Source organism: Chiloscyllium plagiosum, chromosome 7 (genome assembly GCF_004010195.1).
Source record: "Chiloscyllium plagiosum isolate BGI_BamShark_2017 chromosome 7, ASM401019v2, whole genome shotgun sequence".
NCBI classification, from domain to species: domain Eukaryota; kingdom Metazoa; phylum Chordata; class Chondrichthyes; order Orectolobiformes; family Hemiscylliidae; genus Chiloscyllium; species Chiloscyllium plagiosum.
This window is the reverse complement of record NC_057716.1, coordinates 33237530-33257934: the sequence shown is the minus strand read 5'-3', so window position 1 is coordinate 33257934 and position 20405 is coordinate 33237530. Positions and strand designations below refer to the sequence as shown.

The 20405-nt window shown below is 39.9% G+C and overlaps 1 protein-coding gene across 3 annotated transcripts in view; it reads right to left on the bottom strand.

Annotated features, from left to right (window-relative positions):
- Positions 1-20405, bottom strand: part of fam117bb (family with sequence similarity 117 member Bb) — a 233574-nt gene that overhangs the window by 164124 nt on the left and 49045 nt on the right. For all 3 annotated transcript variants that reach the window (XM_043693381.1, XM_043693382.1, XM_043693380.1), the window contains exon 2: positions 18192-18343. In XM_043693381.1, the coding sequence (XP_043549316.1) occupies positions 18192-18343 (152 nt within the window). The remainder of the gene's footprint in view (positions 1-18191; positions 18344-20405) is intronic.

Here is a 20405-nt window from a genome sequence, read left to right as displayed (position 1 = left end):
AATTTCAGGGAGCAATTCAGGTAACACAGCAGAGATTCCTCCAGAGGGAAAAGCAGCATGGTACAGGGAGGATGGGGCAACCATGGCTAAGTAGGGAAGTCAGGGATAGCATAAAAACAAAATAGAAAGCATATAAAGTAGCCAAGAACAGTGGGAAACCAGAGGTTTGGGAAGCTCATAAAAACCAGAGAGAAAAAAAAAGAAACAAGGAAGGAGAAGATAGAGTAGAGTGTAAGCTAGCCAGGAATATAAAGGAAGATTGTAAGAGTTTCTTTAGACTATAAAAGGCAAAACAGAGACAATAGTGGACATTGGGCTGCTAGAGAATGATGCTGGGAAGATGGTAGTGGGGAACAAAGAAATGACTGAGGAACTGAATAACTACTTTGCATCAGTCTTCAATGGAAAACACAAGTAATTTCCCAAAAATTCAAGAGAGCGATGAGGCAGAGCTGAGTAAGGTGGCCATCACCAAGGAGAAGGAGTTCGAAAAACTGAATGGCCTGAAGATGGATGAATCACCTGGACCAGATGGACTACACCGCAGAGTTCTCAGGGAGATAGCTGAAAAGATACTGGAGGCGTTAGTGGCAATCTTTCAGGAATCACTAGAATCAGAGAGGGTCCCAAACGACTGAAAAATTGCTAATGTCACACCCCTGTTTAAAAAGGGAGTAAGGCAGAAGACGGAAAATTACAGATCGATTAGCCTAACCTCAGTCGTGGTTAAGATCCTGGAATCCATCGTGAAAGATGGGATTTCTGAATACTGGAAGTGTATGGTGAAATAGGACAAAGTCAGCATGATTTCATCAATGGGAGGTCATGTCCGATAAATCTGCTAGAATTCTTTGAGGAAGTAATGAGCAGATTAGACCAAAGAGAATTAATTGATCTAATCTACCCGGACTTCAAGAAGGCCTTTGAAAAGGTGCCATGCAGGAGGCTACTGAGTAAGATAAGGGCCCATGATGTTACAGGCAAGGTGCTAGCATGGATAGAAACTTGGCTGTCTGGCAGACAGTAGAGTCGAGATAAAAGGATCCTCCTCAGGGTGGTAGCCAGTGACAAGTGGTGTTGTGCAAGGCTCAGTGTTGGGACAACTTTTACTTTATACTTTAACAATCGAGATGAAGGAACTCAAGGCATTCTGGCTAAGTTTGATACAAAGATGATACAAAGATAGGTAGAGGGATAGGTAGCATTGAAGAGGCAGGGAGGCTGAACACTAATTTGGACAGGTCAGAAAAATGGGCAAAGAAGTGGCAGATGGAATAATGTGGGAAAGTGTGAGTTCATGCACCTTGGTAGGAAGAATAGAAGCATGAGGAGAAAGTGAGGTCTGCAGATGCTGGAGATCAGAGCTGGAAATGTGTTGCTGGAAAAGCGCAGCAGGTCAGGCAGCATCCAGGGAACAGGAGAATCGACGTTTCGGGTTTATGCCCGAAACGTCGATTCTCCTGTTCTCTGGATGCTGCCTGACCTGCTGCGCTTTTCCAGCAACACATTTCCAGAATAGAAGCATGGACAATCTTCTAAATAGGGAGAAAATTCAGAAGTCTGAAGTGTAAAGAGACTTAGGAGTTCTAGTCCACAATTCTCCCAAGGTAAACTTGAAAGCTGAGTCAGTAGTTAGGAAGGCAAATGCAATGGTGGCATTTATTTTGAAAGGACTTGAAGATAAAATCAGGGATGAACTTTTGAGAATTTAAAAGGCTCTGGTCAGGCCACATCTGGAGTACTGTGTGCAGTTTTGGGCCCCATATCTCAAGAAGGATGGCTGGCCCTGGAGCGTGTTAAGAAGAGATTCACAAGAATGGTCCCAGGAATTAACAGCTTTACATGTCGATACCCCTCAGTCAAAGCAAAATGCTCAGAGACACAGTAGTTTTACCTCCTTCATCTTTATTCCAATCCTGGACGGAGACAGAAGAATCACCAGTGTGCACAGGGACACGAGTTCATGGTCTTCTCTCTCGGACAACAGTTTCTTAATGAATTACATAGTCATTTTACAGGGAGGAGCATCCAGATAAGGCAACATACTTATTGATTGGGTGACCGTTACAATCAGCGAGTGTCAACAGTAAAGATTAAGCCATCTGCTATTACACAATGAATACCTGGCTTCTCATAATTAATATTTTTCACCTTGTTGACTGACCTCACATATGAATGCTTCTGATATTGTTAAATGGCTCTACATAATGAATGCTTTCCACTTGTTAACCCATTATCCTTGTCTCCAGCACCCCATTGTTAACTGCAAGCTCTTATCTGATCTGAGTCATGCTCAATTGAACCTCTTGTTTCACAAAACACAAAACTTAACTCTTTCCCTACCTGCTCATACCCTATCCACATTCTCAAACATATGAGGAACGTTTGGGGACTCTGGGTCTATTCTCAATGGAGGTGAGAAGGAAGAGGGGGTACAAATAGAAACTTACAGAATACTGAATGGGCTGGACAGAGTGGATGTTGGGAAGATGTTTCTATTGATAGGAGAGACTAGAACCTGAGGGCACAGCCTTAGATTAATGGGAAGACTTTTAGAATGGAGATAAGGAGAAGCTTCTTCAGCCAGAGAATGGTCAATCTATGGAATTCACTGCCACAGACAGCTGTGCAGGTATGTTTGGAGTATATTTAGGACAGAGATAGATAGTTTTTGATTGTAACAGGTATCAAGGGTTATGGGGACAAAGTGAGAGAATGGGGTTGAGAAACTTATCAGCCATGATTGAATGGTAGAGCAGACGTGATAGGCTGAATGGCCTAATTTCTGCTCCTTGGTCTTATTGTGTATGCCCTCTGGAGGTTTGGACTCCCCTACCCAGGTAAAAAGACCTTAGCTATTCATCCTATCCATGTGCCTCATGAATTTATAAACTTCGAAAAGATGTGGCGATACTATGGCTTTAAGGGGTCTATTTTGTACTTTATTTTGACAAGAGGCTTTAAGATAGAGATGCTTGGCTGTCCTTTTAAAGCCCATAAAATAAACAGCTTGAGGTGCCTTGGTTTTGTTTTTAAACAGTAGGAACAGGATGTGTAACAAAACCAGGATTCTTAGTTCTAGTTTTTCAGTAGCAGTTACTCAGGTCTTGAAGCTGTATTTGGAAACCGCAGTATATCCCTAACTGCTTTTCTCTCAGAGTTTGCTCTTGATGTTTTTTCCTCCTAGATTGGACAACTGCCTGAGATAAATCTGTTGTACTGAATTTGCCTTTTGCCAAGGACATGTTTATGGGATATTACTATATTGGAAGAGTTATTGTTTAGTAGTTAAATAATCAATTATGCTGTTAAGTTTTCTAATCGAGTTCCAATTTTCAATTTCTTCTTTCTTTTGTTCAAGTTTAACTATAGTGTATGAATAAAGTGATTTTTGCTTCAAATCTGGTCGTTTGATCAACTGAATTGCATCTAGAATGCAATAAAGAATGAAAGAACAAAGAAAATTGCAGCACAGGAACAGGCCCTTTGGCCCTCCAAGCCTGGGCCGATCCAGATCCTCTATCTAAATCTGTTACCTATTCTCAAAGGATCTGTGTCCCTCTGCTCCCTGCCTATTCATGTAACTGTCTAGATACATCTTAAATGACGCAATCGTGCCTGCCTCATCCACCTCCGCTGGAAACGTGTTCCAGGCACCCATCACCCTCTGCATAAAGAAATTTCCACGCATATTTCCCTTAAATGTTTCCCCTCTCACCTTGAACTCATGATCCCTAGTAATTGAGTACCCAAATCTCGGAAAAAGCTTCTTGTTATCCACCTTGTTATATCTCTCATGATTTTGTCGACCTAAATCAGGTCTCCCCTCAACCTCAGTCTTTCTCATGAAAATAACCCTAATCTATTCAACCTCTCTTCATAACTAGTGTCCTCCATGCCAGGCAACATCCTGGTAAACCTCCACTTCACCCTCTCCAAAGCATCCACATCCTTTTGGTAATATGGCGACCAGAACTGTATGCAACATCTGGCACATGCCTTTAAATTATGCAAATTAGGGTTTAGGCTAACTCCTTAATATATTTTGAGGGGGTTTGTTCTGGTCCATAACAAAGGTCACCCTCAACCTCTAACATTGGTACAGATAGGAATCATAAGCTTTCCAATTTAACCAAAAAATATGCATCATATTAGGATTAGCTCAGTATCACTTCAATGTTATGAGACAAAACGTGAAAATCGACAAGACTGGCACCCATATTCCACACACACGTGAAGATTTCAGCATTCACTCCCATCACCACTGGAAAAAATTATAGCTGTTTGCATCAGGACAGCACTTCAACCAAAAGCTGCTTCCAAAATCTGCAACCACTACCACCGAAAAGCACAAGGACAATAGTTGCATGGGAACACCAGCAAATGCACGTTCCCCTCCATGCCACACACAACTTTGACTGGGAAAATATATATCAGTTTCTTCACCACTGCATGATCACAATCCTGGAACCCCTTCCCAACAGCACTGTTGGTATCCTGGCAGCTCAAAGATTGCATCATTTCAATGTGGCAGCTAACCACCATCTTGAGGGAAATTACGGATACTCAATAAATGTTAATCTGGACAGTAACACTTCCTTGGTGGACTCAAAACGCTAACTCTATTTCCACTGATCCTGCCAGACCTGCTCAGTTTTTCCAGCACTTTGGGGGAAAAAAAATCATGATTGAAATTAATTATTGACATAAGGATCTAAGTTCCAAAGTCTCGATGGCAAAAAGGCACAAAGGAAGCATAGCGTGCAACTTATTATTTAGTTGTGCCACAGGTAAACATGTCATAAGAAAATCAGACAAAGCACAAGCCTTTCTTTCTAAAGGAACACAGGAGCACCATACCATGAGACGGTCTTGAAGCACTGGAGCAGATGCAAAGATTAACCAGAATACCACTGGAAATGCAAGGATATTTGTACGAGGAAAGGAATCCCTTTTCTCTTGCAAAACAAAGGCTGAAGTATGACCACATATAAGCCTTAAAATTATGACAGATTTTACATGTGGAAACAGAGACAATATTTCAAGATCGTCAATGTAATATAGCAACAAGAAATCAAAGAGAAAATTCTGAAAAAAAATTTACTAAAAATGGACAACTCGTTGCTATTAGGAGTGATGGAAGAGATTAGTAGGGATGAATTTTAAAGCAGGCAGTACAAGCATTTGAAGAAGAACCACCAATGAAGAAAGATAAAAGGAGGCTCACATGAAATATAAAAGCCGGTATAGCCTGGGTCAAACAATCTTTTTCTGTGCCAAAAATCCTATGTAATCTCAAATAATCCTGAAGTATTAAGAAACTTGAATGATTAAATGAGTTTTTAAAGCAATGAGGTTTTAGATTTTTACTCAAGTTTTAAGCTGCATTCTTGATCATTTTAGCCAAGAGTCTAAAAGTAAAACCACGCCAAGGAACTTTACTCATTGGTTCCCGAAATCCAAGGAGCATAACCTGTTCAATGTTGAAACTCCAAAACACCCCTCACATACTGCAACTAAGTATCACCAACAATAAGACTCTGGGTTTCATAATGTAAGAAAAGCTGATGGCTGAGTGGGCGACAAGGAGGGAGGTCACAAAAACAACAGTAATAAGAGATTCAATATTTCGGAGAACAGCCGAACAATTCTGCAGCCACACATTTGACCAATCCCAACAATGTAAACAGAAAGTGCAACTACATATAGGTCTTGGCTTTTTAGTTATTCACTCAAAGAATGTGGGTGTCCCTTGCTAGGCCCAATCTTTTGAGAACATGCTCAGCTGTCATCGTGAAACTTAACGGACATGTGCTGTAGGGACACCCACATTGCTGTCAGGGACAGAATTCTAGGGTTATGATGACAGCAGTGAAGGAGCAGCAGAGAAGCTAATATGAGACTTGTAGGAGGACTGGATACTATGAGACTTGCAGGAGGACTTGCTTGTGATGGTGCTCTCGTGCATCTACTGCCATTGCCCTTGAAGATGATAGAGGATACACATTTGGAATGTGCTGTTGAAGGATGCTTGGTTAAAAAGCTGCTGAACATCTTGCAGATGGTGCATGCTGCCAACACTGTCAACCAGTGATGGAGGAATTACGCCTTAAGAGGGAGGATGGGCCACAAATCATGTGCGTTTCTTTGTCCTGGGATGATGTTGAGTATCCCAAGTGTGGATCACCCAGCCATGCGCAGAATATTCTTTCACACCTGGCTTGTACCTTGCAGGTGGTGGACATGTCTTGAGGCACGAGAAGGCAAGTTAGCCACCATAGAATTCCTAGCCTCTGATCTCCATTTGCAGCCACAGTATTTATAAGGCTGATTCAGTTAAATTTATGGTCAATGGTAACCCAAGACGTTGATAGTGGAGGATGGCAGTGTAATTGCTGCTGAATGTCAAGGGAGTGATGAATGTGCAGATCATCATAAAATAATGATCAATCATCCCACTTCTGACCTTATAATGGAGAGAAGATCAAAGTTGCAGCAGTTCAAAAATGTTTGGGTTAAGGACACTTTTTACCAACTCTTGCAGAGATGCCCCAGGACAGAGATATTTTCTTGGAATCATTCACAACTATCTTCCTTATGCTAGGTATGACCTGGATAATTTTCTACATTGCAGGTAGAGGCCACTGATCTGACTGTATTTTAACAGTTTGGTGCAACAAGCTGGAGCACAAATCTTCAATACTATTGCCAAAATGTTAGCAGTACTGCATCCAGTGTCTTGATCCTGTTCTTCACATCAGGTGGGCAGAAGCAAATTGGTTGAAAATGATGTGATGGTGGGTGCCTCAGGAGGAATGAGACATGGGTCATTTAGAATCAGAGTCACAGAGATGTACAGCACATGTACAGACCCTTTGGTCCAACTCACCCATGCCGACCAGATATCCAAAATTAATCTAGTCCTATTTGCCAGCACTTGCCCCATATCCCTCTCAACCTTTCCTATTCGTATACCCACCCAGATGCCTTATAAATGTTGCAATTGCACCAGCCTCCACCACTTCCTCTAGCAGTTCATTCCATACACGCACTACCCTCTGCATGAAAACATTGCCCCATTGAACTCTTAAATCTTTCCACTGTCAACCTAAACCTATGCCCTCTAGTTCTGCACTCCCCCACCCCAGGAAAAAGGCCTTGTCTATTTACCTATCCATGCCCCTCACGGTTTTATAAACCTCTATCAGATTACTCCTCAACCTCCAACGCTCCGGGGAAAACAGCCCCAGCCAAATCTGGCTGAAGATGAAGAGAAATGCTTCAGCATTGTCTGTTGGGGTGCTGGACTCCTGTATTATTAAGAATAGAGAAATTTGTGGGGCCTCCCACTCCAATTCATTGCTCGATTGTCCACCAACATTCAAGACTGGATTTGGCAGTTCTATAAATCATTGATCTGAGTGATACATTGTGGGATCATTTAGCTCTGGCAGTCACGTGCTATTTTTGCTGTTTACCATTCAAGCAGTTGTGTTGTTGTTACTTCATTGGTTGCCATCTCATCTCTTGGTATCTTTGTGCTGCTCTCACACTCTGAATTGAACCAGAATCTTCATTTCCAATAGTTGTGTTCATTGGTGTTGGGATACTCTCAATGGATTAGAATCAGCACATCAAGATTAAAAAGGATTGCAAATTTTCAGGAGGTTCGTCTTTTTCAATGTTGCCATATAGGTAAGTACAGAAAGAGTTCACACATAATTCAAACTTTCAAATCAGAATATAACATTCATTACATCAACACTGCCACCAAAACCTGCACACGTTTTCCATTTTAGTTTCAAATAGGAATCAGATAACAAGTTTTAAAGGTTTTCTTGACCCAATGAAGTCAAGTGCCATTAGTCAAACATGGGCAAGGAAATCTCCTGCTGCTTACCACAACCACATTCCCTCAATTAATGAGTCAGTGCTCCATGTTAAACAACATTGGTAGGAAGCACAGAGTGCCCCAGGGTGCAGAATATACTCTGCGTAAGGACTTAAATCATTAAGAATGGCTCAGCAACATTCTTAGGGATAGGATTTATGCACATTTGCAAAAGCATGGCCTAATTAGGGACAGTCAGCATGACATAGTGCAGGGCAAGTCATGTCTGAATAACCAGATTGAATTTTCCCAGGTGGTGATGAATTGATGAGGTTTGAGCAGTGGTTGTTGTCTACATGGATTTTAGTACACCTTTCAACATGAGATCCAGAGTGACTTGGCCACATGGATTCAGAATTGACTTGTTCAAAGAAGGCAAAAGGTGATGGTGAAAATGTTTTTTTTTGGTTTAAGAGGTCTGTCACTAGTGGCGTTCCACAGGAATCTGTACAGGGACCCCTGCTGTTTGTGATGTATATAACTGACTCGGATGAAAATACAGATGGGTGGGTTACTAAGTTTGCAGATGATAAAAAGATTGATGGGAGTCGTGGATAGTGTAGAGGTTTGTCAAGGGATACAGAAGGATATAGATCAGTTGCAGATATGGGCAGAGAAATGGCAGATGGTAAGGGTGAGGTGCTGCACTTTAGGAGATCAAATATTAACAAAATGTATACAATGGCAAGACCCTGAACAGCACTGATGTATAGAGGATCTTCAGGTTCAAGTGCACAGCTCCCTGAAAGTGGGCATGCAAGTAGATAGGGTGGTAAAGGCGGCATACGACACGCTTGTCTTTACTGGTGAGGAAATTGAGTACAAATGTCAGGATGTCATGTCACAGCATTACAAGACTTTGGTTAGGCCACACTTACAGTATTGCGTTCAATTCTGGTTATTACATTACAGCAAGGATGTGGAAGCTTTGAAGAGGGTGCAGAAGAGATTTACCAGGACGCTGCCAGGATAAAAGGGTTTGAACTATAAGGAGAGGCTAGAAAAACTCGCTGTTTTCTCTGGAATGGCAGAGGCTGAGGGGAAACTTGACAGACATCTGTAAAATTATGAGATACATTAAGGGAGAGAGATACAATAGGGGTATTTAAGAGACTTTTAGATAAGCACATGAATATACAAGAAATGGAGGGATATGGACTAAGGGCAGGCAAATGGGATGGGTTTAATTTAGAGTCATGTTCAGCACAAAATTGTGGGTCAAAGGGCCTGTTCTCGTGCAGTACTGTTCTAAGTTCTAACACGACCAGTGACCAAGCTTTCCAAATCCAAAAGGACATGCTGCTGGAGTGGATTTGCTGTAGGTGGTGAGGGGGCCAATGAAAGAGAAAAACATACTGTCCTCATCCTTACAAACCTACCTGCCACAGATCCATCTGTCCATGCCAGCATCATTAAGAGTGACCATAGAACAGTTTTTTGGAGATGAAGCCCCATCTTCAATTGAGAATACCATTTGTATTGTGTATCACTATCCATGTGCTAAATGAGAAAGGCTTCAAACAGTTCTACCAACTCAAGATCAGGCATCCATGAGGCATTGTGAGTCATCTGTAGCTGCCAACTTGTACTTCAACACAATCTGCAACTTCATGGCCAGTATATTCAACAATCCAGTCATGGTTCAACTCTGGCTCAACAAAGAGTGCAGGAGGACTTGACAGGAGCAGATCTGAAAATGAGGTGTCAATCTGAGGCAGCTAAAAATTAATGACTGCTTGCCTGTTAGAACAGTGCAAGCAGCAAGTAACAAAGTGATTCCACAACAAACAGATTAGGTCTAAGTTCTGAAGTCCTGCCATATCTTGCAGTGAAAATTGGTGATCAATTTAAACAACTCCCTAGACAGATGTAGTTGCACTGCAGACAGTTTATTCCAGGTTCAGTAGATTGATTCCAGAGATTTGGTTTATGAAGAGAGATTGAACAATTTAGGCTTATACATTCTGGAGTGTAGAAGGAGAGGAGACCCAAGTGAGGTATAGTAAATGCTCGAGAATTGACCAAAGAGACATAGAAAGACTACTTCCTCATGTGGCGCAATCTGGAATGAGAGGTCATAGTTTGAGGCTATGGGGTAGGTAGACAGATTTTTAATTAGTAAATTAAGAAGGGTTTATGGGTTATGGACAGCAGACAAGAAAGGAGCTCAGGCAGAGATGAGGTCAGCAATGATTTTATCAAATTAGAGAAAAAAACTGCAGATGCTGAAACCCAAAATAGACAAGCAGGAGGCTGGAAGATCTTATCAAATGGCAGGAGCAGGCTCAAGGGGCTGAATGCTCTACTCCTGCTCCTAGCTCTTACCATCTTTTTATGGCCTGAGTTGCCCAATGTGCAATAATCAATGATAATTATCAGCCTAAGCCTGAAAGTGCCCAGATCTTGCAGTACAGAAGCACTGACTGCTTCTGTATGAGCAACTGCAAACACAGCTGAACATTGCTCAACAAACAACCAACTTAACTTCTAATCTTCTGATGGATGCAAGATCATTGATGAAACAACTCATCATCACCAAATACTTCTGGCAAATTTTAGTCATGCCCATAGGCTTAAATTCAACATAATAATTTCCTTTTTCTTACATACATTTTCAGTCAATGAAACATTTTCCTGATCGCTTTTCACTTTTACTTTGGGATTATGATATCATACTCAACATTAAATGCTGCCTCACTGTCAGAAGCAATTACTCTCATTTCACCTGTTGAATTCAGCTCTCATCCATTTTGGAACAAAGATCAGAAATAGACCAAGCAGCTTTGCGGAACCCAAATTATGGATCGTTCACCAGGTTACTGATTGTGCATGAGAGTACTGTTAAGCACGCCTTCCATCACTTGACTGTAAAAGAGCAGCATGATGGGAGGATAAATGGACATTTATATATTTCAACATGCTTGCAGAGAGGCTAGTGTTATGTGGATGCACTAAAGCAGTTTAACTAAGCAATTGGCTAACTCTGGAGCATATATCTTGAACACTTTAGCCAGGGACGGTCAAGTTCTGGCTATGTCCAATGAATACAGGGCTTTGAACTGTAAAGGAATTAAGAATTATGGTGAGTGGGCATGTAAGTGGACCTTAGTCTACACAAAGATCAGCCGTGATCTTACTGAATGGCACTCTAAGTGCCAGGTGGCCTACTCACGCTCCTATTTGTCTTTTTTCTAACCATGTGAAATGAACTGATTTTCCAGAATATGATTATGAGAATTGCACAAGGCTTTCACTGTTTATTACACATAGTTCTGTGTTTTAGTTTCATCAGATTGCCCTTGTAACTTTATTTTCAGGTACATAGCTTCAGAAGTTGCGCAGTTGTTCAGAACTGTTGGACCGAACATACCTGCCCTGGCTCTTCAAATGAGCATCATAACCTAGCATCAACATCCTTTTTCCTCAAATCCTTGCACATCAACTCTATCCAAACAATTGTCAAATGCCTCAATTAACCTGTCTCCACACATTCCATAACCCTAGCTACTTGCTGAGTGAAAACATATTTTCATACTACTTTTGCTTCTTTTGCAAATCAATAAACTGTGCCTTTGCAAACTGCTCCTTTTACAAATGGCAAATTTCTTCCTGTGTACTACATCCAGCTCATCTCGAACCTAATCAAACACATGGCTTGCTGGCTATGCAGAAATGGTAGCACACAGTGTTGTTGTTGCTGATAACCCAGTGTTTCAGGAATGCCAAGCTTTGAGTTGCTAGTTCTATCCTTCACCCACCCTCATTTAGCAGAACTGCACCACTGAAGAAAGCAAGTCTTCAGTGTGGAGATGGAATTTGGTCTCTATGATGACATTAGGAATGAACAGATCAGCAAGGTCAAATAGATTATTCTTTTATAGTGGATAGTGAGAACATCAACACAAGCTTAAATCTGTCAGCTGTGTTCTCACACATGATACCATACTAACCTGGTTGGGATGTTGATTTCTAATACAAAGAAACAAATAAAAGTAAACTAAAAATCGACTGGGTCATAGTAAACTGGGAAAGAGATTTCCAGAGTTCATTGAAAACTGCTTTACAATTGTTTCTAAAGGAGCCAGTAATAGCAATGAATATCCTGCATTAAGAGTCATGGAGCAATCAAATCTGCAAAACAAGGTAGGCGAGATATTTAAGTACCAGTGACAACTCCTCTGTTGCTCAATCAGACTGCTTGTCAAGCATCCTCTTTTTGATCGTATAAACTTCCTCCAACTATGTCATGATTGCATATAACATGTTTAGCTATTCCATGGGGGAAAGGGGGGGGCAAATAATGTTGTTATTGACTGAACTACTTGAAGCAATTCATAATCAGCCCATGTAATTCATTCTTAATCTCCTTCCTTCTTTGTAGATGCATTTCTATTCACCACTCAGCAGTTTGCCAGCAAAGCTGCAATTATCAATTCAGGTTCTATGTGGCACTCAAATCTTCATCCTACCACTTCAGTTGGAACAATGTGGTACCACATTGACAAAAAACATGGATTGAACACAGTTGAGTAGGCACAAACAAGATAAACTCAGTGGTGCATCTGCTCTGTTCAGTAATTCAAGCTAAAAAAGTAAAATATTTTATAACATTGCCAAGGGCATCTACATAAGACTAAACCAGAAACATTCTGTTCAAGATACACAGCAAGAACACCCAGTTCATTTCAACAATGTGTACACATGATATATCTATACCGAGGTGGAAAATGTTTGCACAGAACTTGATTGTTCTATAAATACCTGTAGACCACTGAACACAATCAATAAAACTTTGAGGCTACATGTCCATTGTTCCATCATATAATTTGGATGGTCATACTGAAGACGAATATTATGAATTATCAAAAGCAATACTTACACAAGAAATCACCAATGGGAGATTCTCTTTTTTTTGTTAAAAGGGCATTGATAAAATTAAAAGCTGATGGGAAAACATAGCATCCAATTTCATTTTTTTACCCCTCAAAGTTTACAGGTCCTTGCCATTGTTCAATTTTTTTTTATAATCCTTAGTCACATTTAAAACGCCAGAATATAGAGAGATGGAACTTGGGGATAGTTTCAGATATGATATGCAAGTATGCAGAATACAGATTATCCTCGATTCAAAAGACATCCTGGGGATGGAAGACTGATAGTAAATGGCAGAATTTGGGCTCAAGAAAAGGTGTTATACGATGCAACGTTCAGTGTACAGAAAGCTTTCTGGTCACTGCACAAGTTGACACAAACTGAGTAGTGAACTCAGATGATCGGTAAATGACCAGTTGCAGCATCAGAAGACAACAAGATTCAAAGAGGGAGTGTAATGGTGTTTTTCAGGCATTTTTCAGTATCTGCTCTTAACATCCTCAATATGGAAAGATCACAGATTGAAGATTTAAAAGGTATGAATTGTTCATAGACTGGATGGGCTTCAGCTGCTGAATTGTACTCATGTTATTAAGTCTTCAAAAATACAGATTTTTAAAAAAAACTACTTTTCACCGTCTTCTTTTTAGAAGCAGAAATAGGGCCTTAGTTGTCTGCTGGGCAATGCCCACTATTAGAATGAAGTGAGGATTGAAAAGGGCCTCAGAGCTATTCATAATCAGTGAGTTTTTTTTGCTCAAAAGCTCAAAACCCCACAGTTTCACCTTACAACCCCATGGTGGTCATGATCACAGTTTGGGAGATCCTAGTTTAACAGGCCCTTAATACCCAAATTAAAAATCTCTAATCATGTCATAACAACAGGTACTCAGGGTTGACTGAAGAAAAGGAGACAACTGAACAGGTCATATTTACAAAACATGCTATAATTAAAAGGGATGGACACTTCTGCCATTTCAGGTCATGAAATCCAAATGAAGCTATTGTTCAGGTGAAAGGTCACACACAACTTCAAATAGGAGTTAGTAGGAGGAAGTTATGGTTAACATAGCAAGAACTATATAAGAAAGACAAGATTCAAAATCCAGTAAGATCTTTCTGCATCTAGTTGATAGATTAAGACAAAGAATCAAGAATAGGAATTTTAGCAATACAACCAACAAATGTATTACAGCTAACAGGGACAAACATTAGTGTAAAGATGTGACTTGAGGGATGTGTGAAAAGAAGAATTTAAATGTTATTCATTTGGAAATTGGAAGCTATTCAGCCTGGGTTTAAGCATTTATGTACACAGTAAAATGACCGTGTAAATTGTGCAGACCTGACAGTTTATGTTTTTAAATACCAAGATTGCAAAAATGTGTCAATTGTTGAAATAAAATGTAATTACTTTCATTAACTGAAAGATCTTATGTGGAAACAAGTATTACCATGATCACAGGATATTACATCACCAACCTGAACACAATGGGCCATTATCTGTCAAGTGTCACTGAGGCTAATAGTCCAACTTCAAGCAAGATGCTGCTTGAACTGTATCAATGGCATCAAAAGATACCCTGGTGGCCCAGAGGTTTTGACTCCATGCTTTCCAGAGGTTTCAACTCCATGCTTTCACAACTTCGATTCCTTTTTAAGATTAGATTACTTACAGTGTGGAAACAGGCCCTTCGGCCCAACAAGTCCACACCACCCCGCCGAAGCGCAACCCACCCATACCCCCACATCTACCCCTTACCTAACACTACGGGCAATTTAGCATAGCCAATTTACCTGACCTGTACATCTTTGGACTGTGGGAGGAAACCGGAGCACCCGGAGGAAACCCACGCAGACACTGGGAGAACGTGCAAACTCCACACAGTCAGTCGCCTGAGGCGGGAAATGAACCCGGGTCTCTGGCGCTGTGAGGCAGCAGTGCTAACCACTGTGCCACCATGCCGCCCTTATTAGGGAATAATTCCTTGTTAGGGAATAAAACATTCAGAGCTCTTGTGATGCACTGGTAGGATCAACTGCTGGGCCAAAAGGTCCAGGTTCAAGTCCTACCTACTCCAGAAGCATGTCAAAACCTGTGTAAACACGTTCACTTAAAATAACTATAATTTACATCAGTAACAAAGTGAAAACATTTGATGTAATAACTAAATTAAACTTAAAGCCAATCTTGTTTATTCCAGTTATAGTCTTTTGATGACATTACAAATGTTAATCACTGCAAAACTATACCTCAATCTCATTCCGAGGCATTTATTTTTAAATGCCAAACATAATATTTAAGTTGTCTAAAAACTACCCTTCATTCCCTTTTCCTTCCAAACTAGTCTTCCTTCCTCTCTCTTTTTTGATATCCCTCCATAGATACTACAGCTTCTGACACTCTTAGCTATAGCTTTAATTTGACTGGTCCAGTTAAATTTCTAGTCAACGGTGTCCCTCAGGATGCTGATGGTGGGGGATTTGACAATGGTCATGCCATTCAATGTTGACAGGAGGTTATTGGATTGTCTCATTGGAGGTGGCTATTTCCTGGTGCAAATGTTATTTGTCATTTATTAGCCATAGACTCAATATCGACAAATGTTGCACAATCTTGAACCGTGCCACAATGTTGAGTTTTGATGAAATTAAGGATAGAACAAGAGTGACCAGCACAAATTATCTTTTGAAATGGAAAATTCCACCTGATGACAGCCCTCTGATTGGCGAACTTCAGCTGCACATGCACTGCAGAGAAAAACACCTGTATGCAAACAGAAAGCACCCATCTTTTCTAATGGGGAAAAAGACAAAGAAAAAAGGAAAGAATTCAAAGAAAAGACCTTGGTCCACCTGATCAACTATCAAATCTGAAAAAATAACAATCACCCTGCAGTCAACATTATTTCATTAGTGTTAAAAACCAAAAAGGACGGAGGGACCACTCATTCCATTGTTGAAATGTGGACATGTGGTCTTAGGAATTTTACTTACCATCATGTATTTGTTTACTCCATATCCCCCATAATGTCTACATGAAACCGACTGTCTGTTGTTTGTACTAATCATGAAGAGTATTGCTCAACTTACAAAGAAATGCATTAGAATTATTTTCTTTCTCCATTCTCTTATTCAAGTGCGAAACAATAGTTATTTTTCTGTTCCTTATAAAGCCTGGTATGAATTGTTTTTCTTGCGAATAGCATTTGGTCAGGCAAATTGTCTCATTGACATACATTTTGAGATGGCTTACAGAAAATTGGGGCAGGTTCATCAGCACACTCCTCCCAGTAAAGTCAAACAATATAGCAGCACAAAGATATGTTTAGATGCAAAATTATTGCTTAGGGCTTCTATTTTATGTGAGAGACTGAGCAATGCTTATCTATAATCAATGTCACAACAAGGTTTGTAACCAAAATTTAAAATCAAATACAACTTGGAACCACTGAGCAGTACAGTTCATGTTCTTAAATCATTGTTATAATGTAAGGAGATCCTAAAAAAAATGCTTTCACATCATATCTACAAAATGTTATGTTCATGAAAATTATCTGGAGTGCAATGGTCATTAAGAGACAAACACAGTAATATTGGAGCCAGCATTATTTCAACAAAGTAATAAACTAGCTGATTTGATTTTTCAAAGTAGGTGGAGAAATGTTAGTCAAGGGCATCATAAACTTTCTACTCCTCCTTACATTGTGATACAAGATATTCAAAGTTTACCTGAGATATCAGTGTACTCTATGAATATCTAAGTGCGATGTTTCAAAGGATAGCAACACCAAAACTGCAGCAATTCCTCATTACATTGTCAGTTCATACAAAACTTCCAAGATCTTGTGCAAGACGTGATAATGCAAAAAGACAGAGGAACATGTGCCAAAAGTTAAGGCAAGCTGACATTAGCAGAGTCATACAGGGTAGATACAGACCCTTCAGTCCAACTCATCTGAACTGACCTAGTCCTATTTGCCAGCATTTGGCCCATATCCCTCTTAATCCTTCCTATTCATAAACTCACCAGATGTCTTTTAAAAGTTGTAATTGTATCCACCTACAAAATTAACAACACTAACCATGTGCAGTGGCAAAGTTTTGCAACATAAACAGAACCAAAGACAATGTACAGCAGAACTATTTGTGTAAACAGCGAGATAGCAAGTTGAGACATGTATCCATATTACAGAGGCCTCAGTGAAGATTAAACATTGAACTGAAAACTAATTCTGAAGAAAATGTTAAAAGTAGAATTTTGCAGCAAAATTACATACATGATTGCTTCATGTTCGAATAATATTCTCACTCAAAGTACACAAGAAAACTTTTACTCACAAGAACATCTTCAGGACCTCAGCTTCAGGTTTGTCAATGTAGGATATCATAATACAATAAGTTCACCAAAATATCTAAAACAACACAACATAAAAGCAGAAGCTGGACTAAGGCCATCTAATCATTTTGGTTTATTCAGCCACCAACAGAATTGCAGCTGGTCTTCTCATGCCATTCTACTTTCACGCATGATCCCCAAATCCTTTTATTTCCCAAACATGGAAAAAAATAACAATGCAATCATTCTATACTATGTAAATGGAAACAGAAAGTTACTAAGGGACATGACAATATGACAGGGAAAAATACAGCCCAAATGAGTTCCATGAAGGGATGTGTGAGCCTATCGACTTTGGGCCATAGTCAGACTGGAGTATTTTCTTCACGGCAAGAAACTGGAAAAATGCAGAAGCAAGACAGTTTACACAATTGTCTAAAAGTTTATGTAAGGGTACAAAAAATAATCAAAACAGCTAACAGACGGTGGCCTTTCTCTTATGGGGCTTTGAATTGACTGGTAGGTTAGCTATACTCTAGTGAGCCACATTTAACCCATTCAGGAACATTATTCTCAGGTTTAGGTGTGAAACTGCAGTATGAACAGATTCAGAAGCATGCTACACACCCTTAAAAGAATTTCATTGTGACAAATTGCATAAACTGGTTTGTGTTTACTTGAATTTTGAAAGAGGAGAGTGATCTAATCAAACTATTCAAAAATATGATTCAGAGAGAGAAAACATTTCCCAAGTGGAATATTCTTAAAGAACAGGAGACGATAAGATCAGTTCTTGCATTCGAAGAAATCAGACAGCACATTCTCCTTGCAAAAGATACCAAAAAAATCTCGAACTCTTGTCACACTGAAGGCAATGGATGCACTCTCAATTGAAATGTCAGTCCAAGATTGCTTTTTTTTGTCAGCAAAGGGTGTCAGTCCATACAAAATGAAGCCAAGCATATGTATGCACAAATCAGTCATGAGCCAATTTGACAACAGCACTGGCTGGAGTCCAACCTTCTCCAGCTTCCACATATCAGTTAGGAACAAAGCACAGTCCAAGTAAACGAGTTTCACCTGACATACCTGTGTAGCTTTATCTCTCACACAAGGAGCAGAATGGCTGTGCACATCACGTGGCCACTGACCGGTGAGGTAGGGAGCTGCAAGTGTGTCCAACGATGATGTGCGGCGGATGTTACTGGAGGGGCTCACCAGAGACTGACGAGATCTGTCAACTAAATGAAGGAAACACTCTCATTAAGTCTTCATAATCCAGAATAAAAATATTCCAATTCTGACACACATTTTTGTGACAAAATGAAGTGTACAAATAAGCTAAGATTGTAACTCTGAAGAATTTCATCAAGATACTCCCATGGTTCCAATTATCTCTCCTCCTCACTTATTTTAAACTCAATTCCTTTCCCAAGAACTTAAATCCCTCGAGGCAGCAATTACAGGTAGGCTAGTCTCCAATGTACTTGGCATAGTGACCATTATTTAGCTGAGAGACCTGCAGTGAGTGGCAGCAGGCCATTTGACTAAGTGTATCACAGCAAAGCTGCATCCTCTCCAGCAAAGGCCAGATATGAGCATTTCGAATGAGGATAATTGAACAAGACAGAGCTCTGGCTTATTTAGATACTAATAGTTTCTGATAGAACATCATTCTGGTTCTGTTTTGCCTATAATCCAGCTATCACTCTGGTACATTTTAAATAGGAAAGAGTTTAGGGAAGAAATTGACAAGTTTAAGGCCTAGGTAGATGAAAGCAAAGCCATTACGAAGCAACTATAATAGGGGATGTCCAAGAGGTTACAGCTGTGGGCCAGGCAGACATGACAGTGATAGGGAGGGCTGAGGCAATGAAGAAATTAAAAACAAAGATGACAATTTTAGAATTGTTCGATACATGCCTTAACACAGCTTAATTGAGCCATTAGATGCTTGTGTATTTTACTGCAATATTAATTTTTCATCTTTTGAAGAAAATTACAATAATGCTCAATATTCACTACTCGTTGAGATGCAGCATGAGCTCCAGACGATAAAATCCAGCAACTATTTAAAATAAATTGCCCCAATCCCGAAACATTATAAAGACAATTGTATGAACTATTCACTTGCAATCATATTTTCCTGAAGGAATGAACCATTTAGCAATTATTACAGTGCAACTTACTACTAATCAAATTCAGGTTTTAATGTTGAGTGGTGCACCACTTGTATTGCTTCACAAATGAAACCTGACACAATAAACTGGAAGAAGTGTACCCATTGCAAATAGTGAGCAATCCAACTGACTACACTCTAAGAGCATCATATCAAATGTCTTAGTGACTGCTCTAGATATTATTAACTACATGTAATACCAGCAAAACTGGAGTAAGTTAGTTAGAGTAAGAGAGAAATTTCTTCAATGATCGAGTCACAGTGGCAACAAAAGAAGATGGGTGTGCTCATTGGAGGTGGCTTAAGTCAGCCTTATGGTATAATTTCAAGAGTACGTCAGGGTAATGTCCTCAGCCCAACCATCTTTAACCGTTTAAGTTGGTGTAAGGATATTTCCTCGCAATGGCAGTGTTGATACATTTCAACTCTACCTTAAATTTGAACTTAACTTCAGTTAAGTAGCGTGTCCAGCATGAAACATAATCTGGACAATGTTCAGTCTTCGAATAATAAGCTGCAAGTAGCATTATTGACAACAGATGCCAAACCATTACCAAGAAGCAGCAACATAATTACATTCCCTTGATATTTAACAGCATTACCATCGCCAAATTTCTCTGAGCATCTGCCCTCTGCCACCTAGAAGGACAAGGATAGATACTTGTGAATACCACCATGTGCTATTTCCTCTTCAACGTAATCTGTTCCTTTTATGGAATGATACTGCCTCTCCTTCATTATCACTGGGTCAAAATCCTAGAAGTACACATGGTCTGCAGAGGTTCAAGACTAACATCTTTCAAAGTTAAAAATCACACAACACCAGGTTATAGTCCAACAGGTTTAATTGAAAGCACACTAGCTTTCGGAGCGACGCTCCCTCATCAGGTGATAGTGGAGGGCTCGATTGTAACACAGAATTTATAGCAAAAATTTGCAGTGTGATGTAACTGAATTTATACATTGAAGAATTGATTGTCTGTTAAGCCTTTCATCTGATAGAATACAGTGATAGTTTCACTTCTTTCATGTGTAAATCACAAAACCCTTTTTTTTAAAAAGTTGCATTCTCGGGTTAGCTGTTAACAATGGTGATAGCTAGACAATATGTTGAAGGTGTTAGC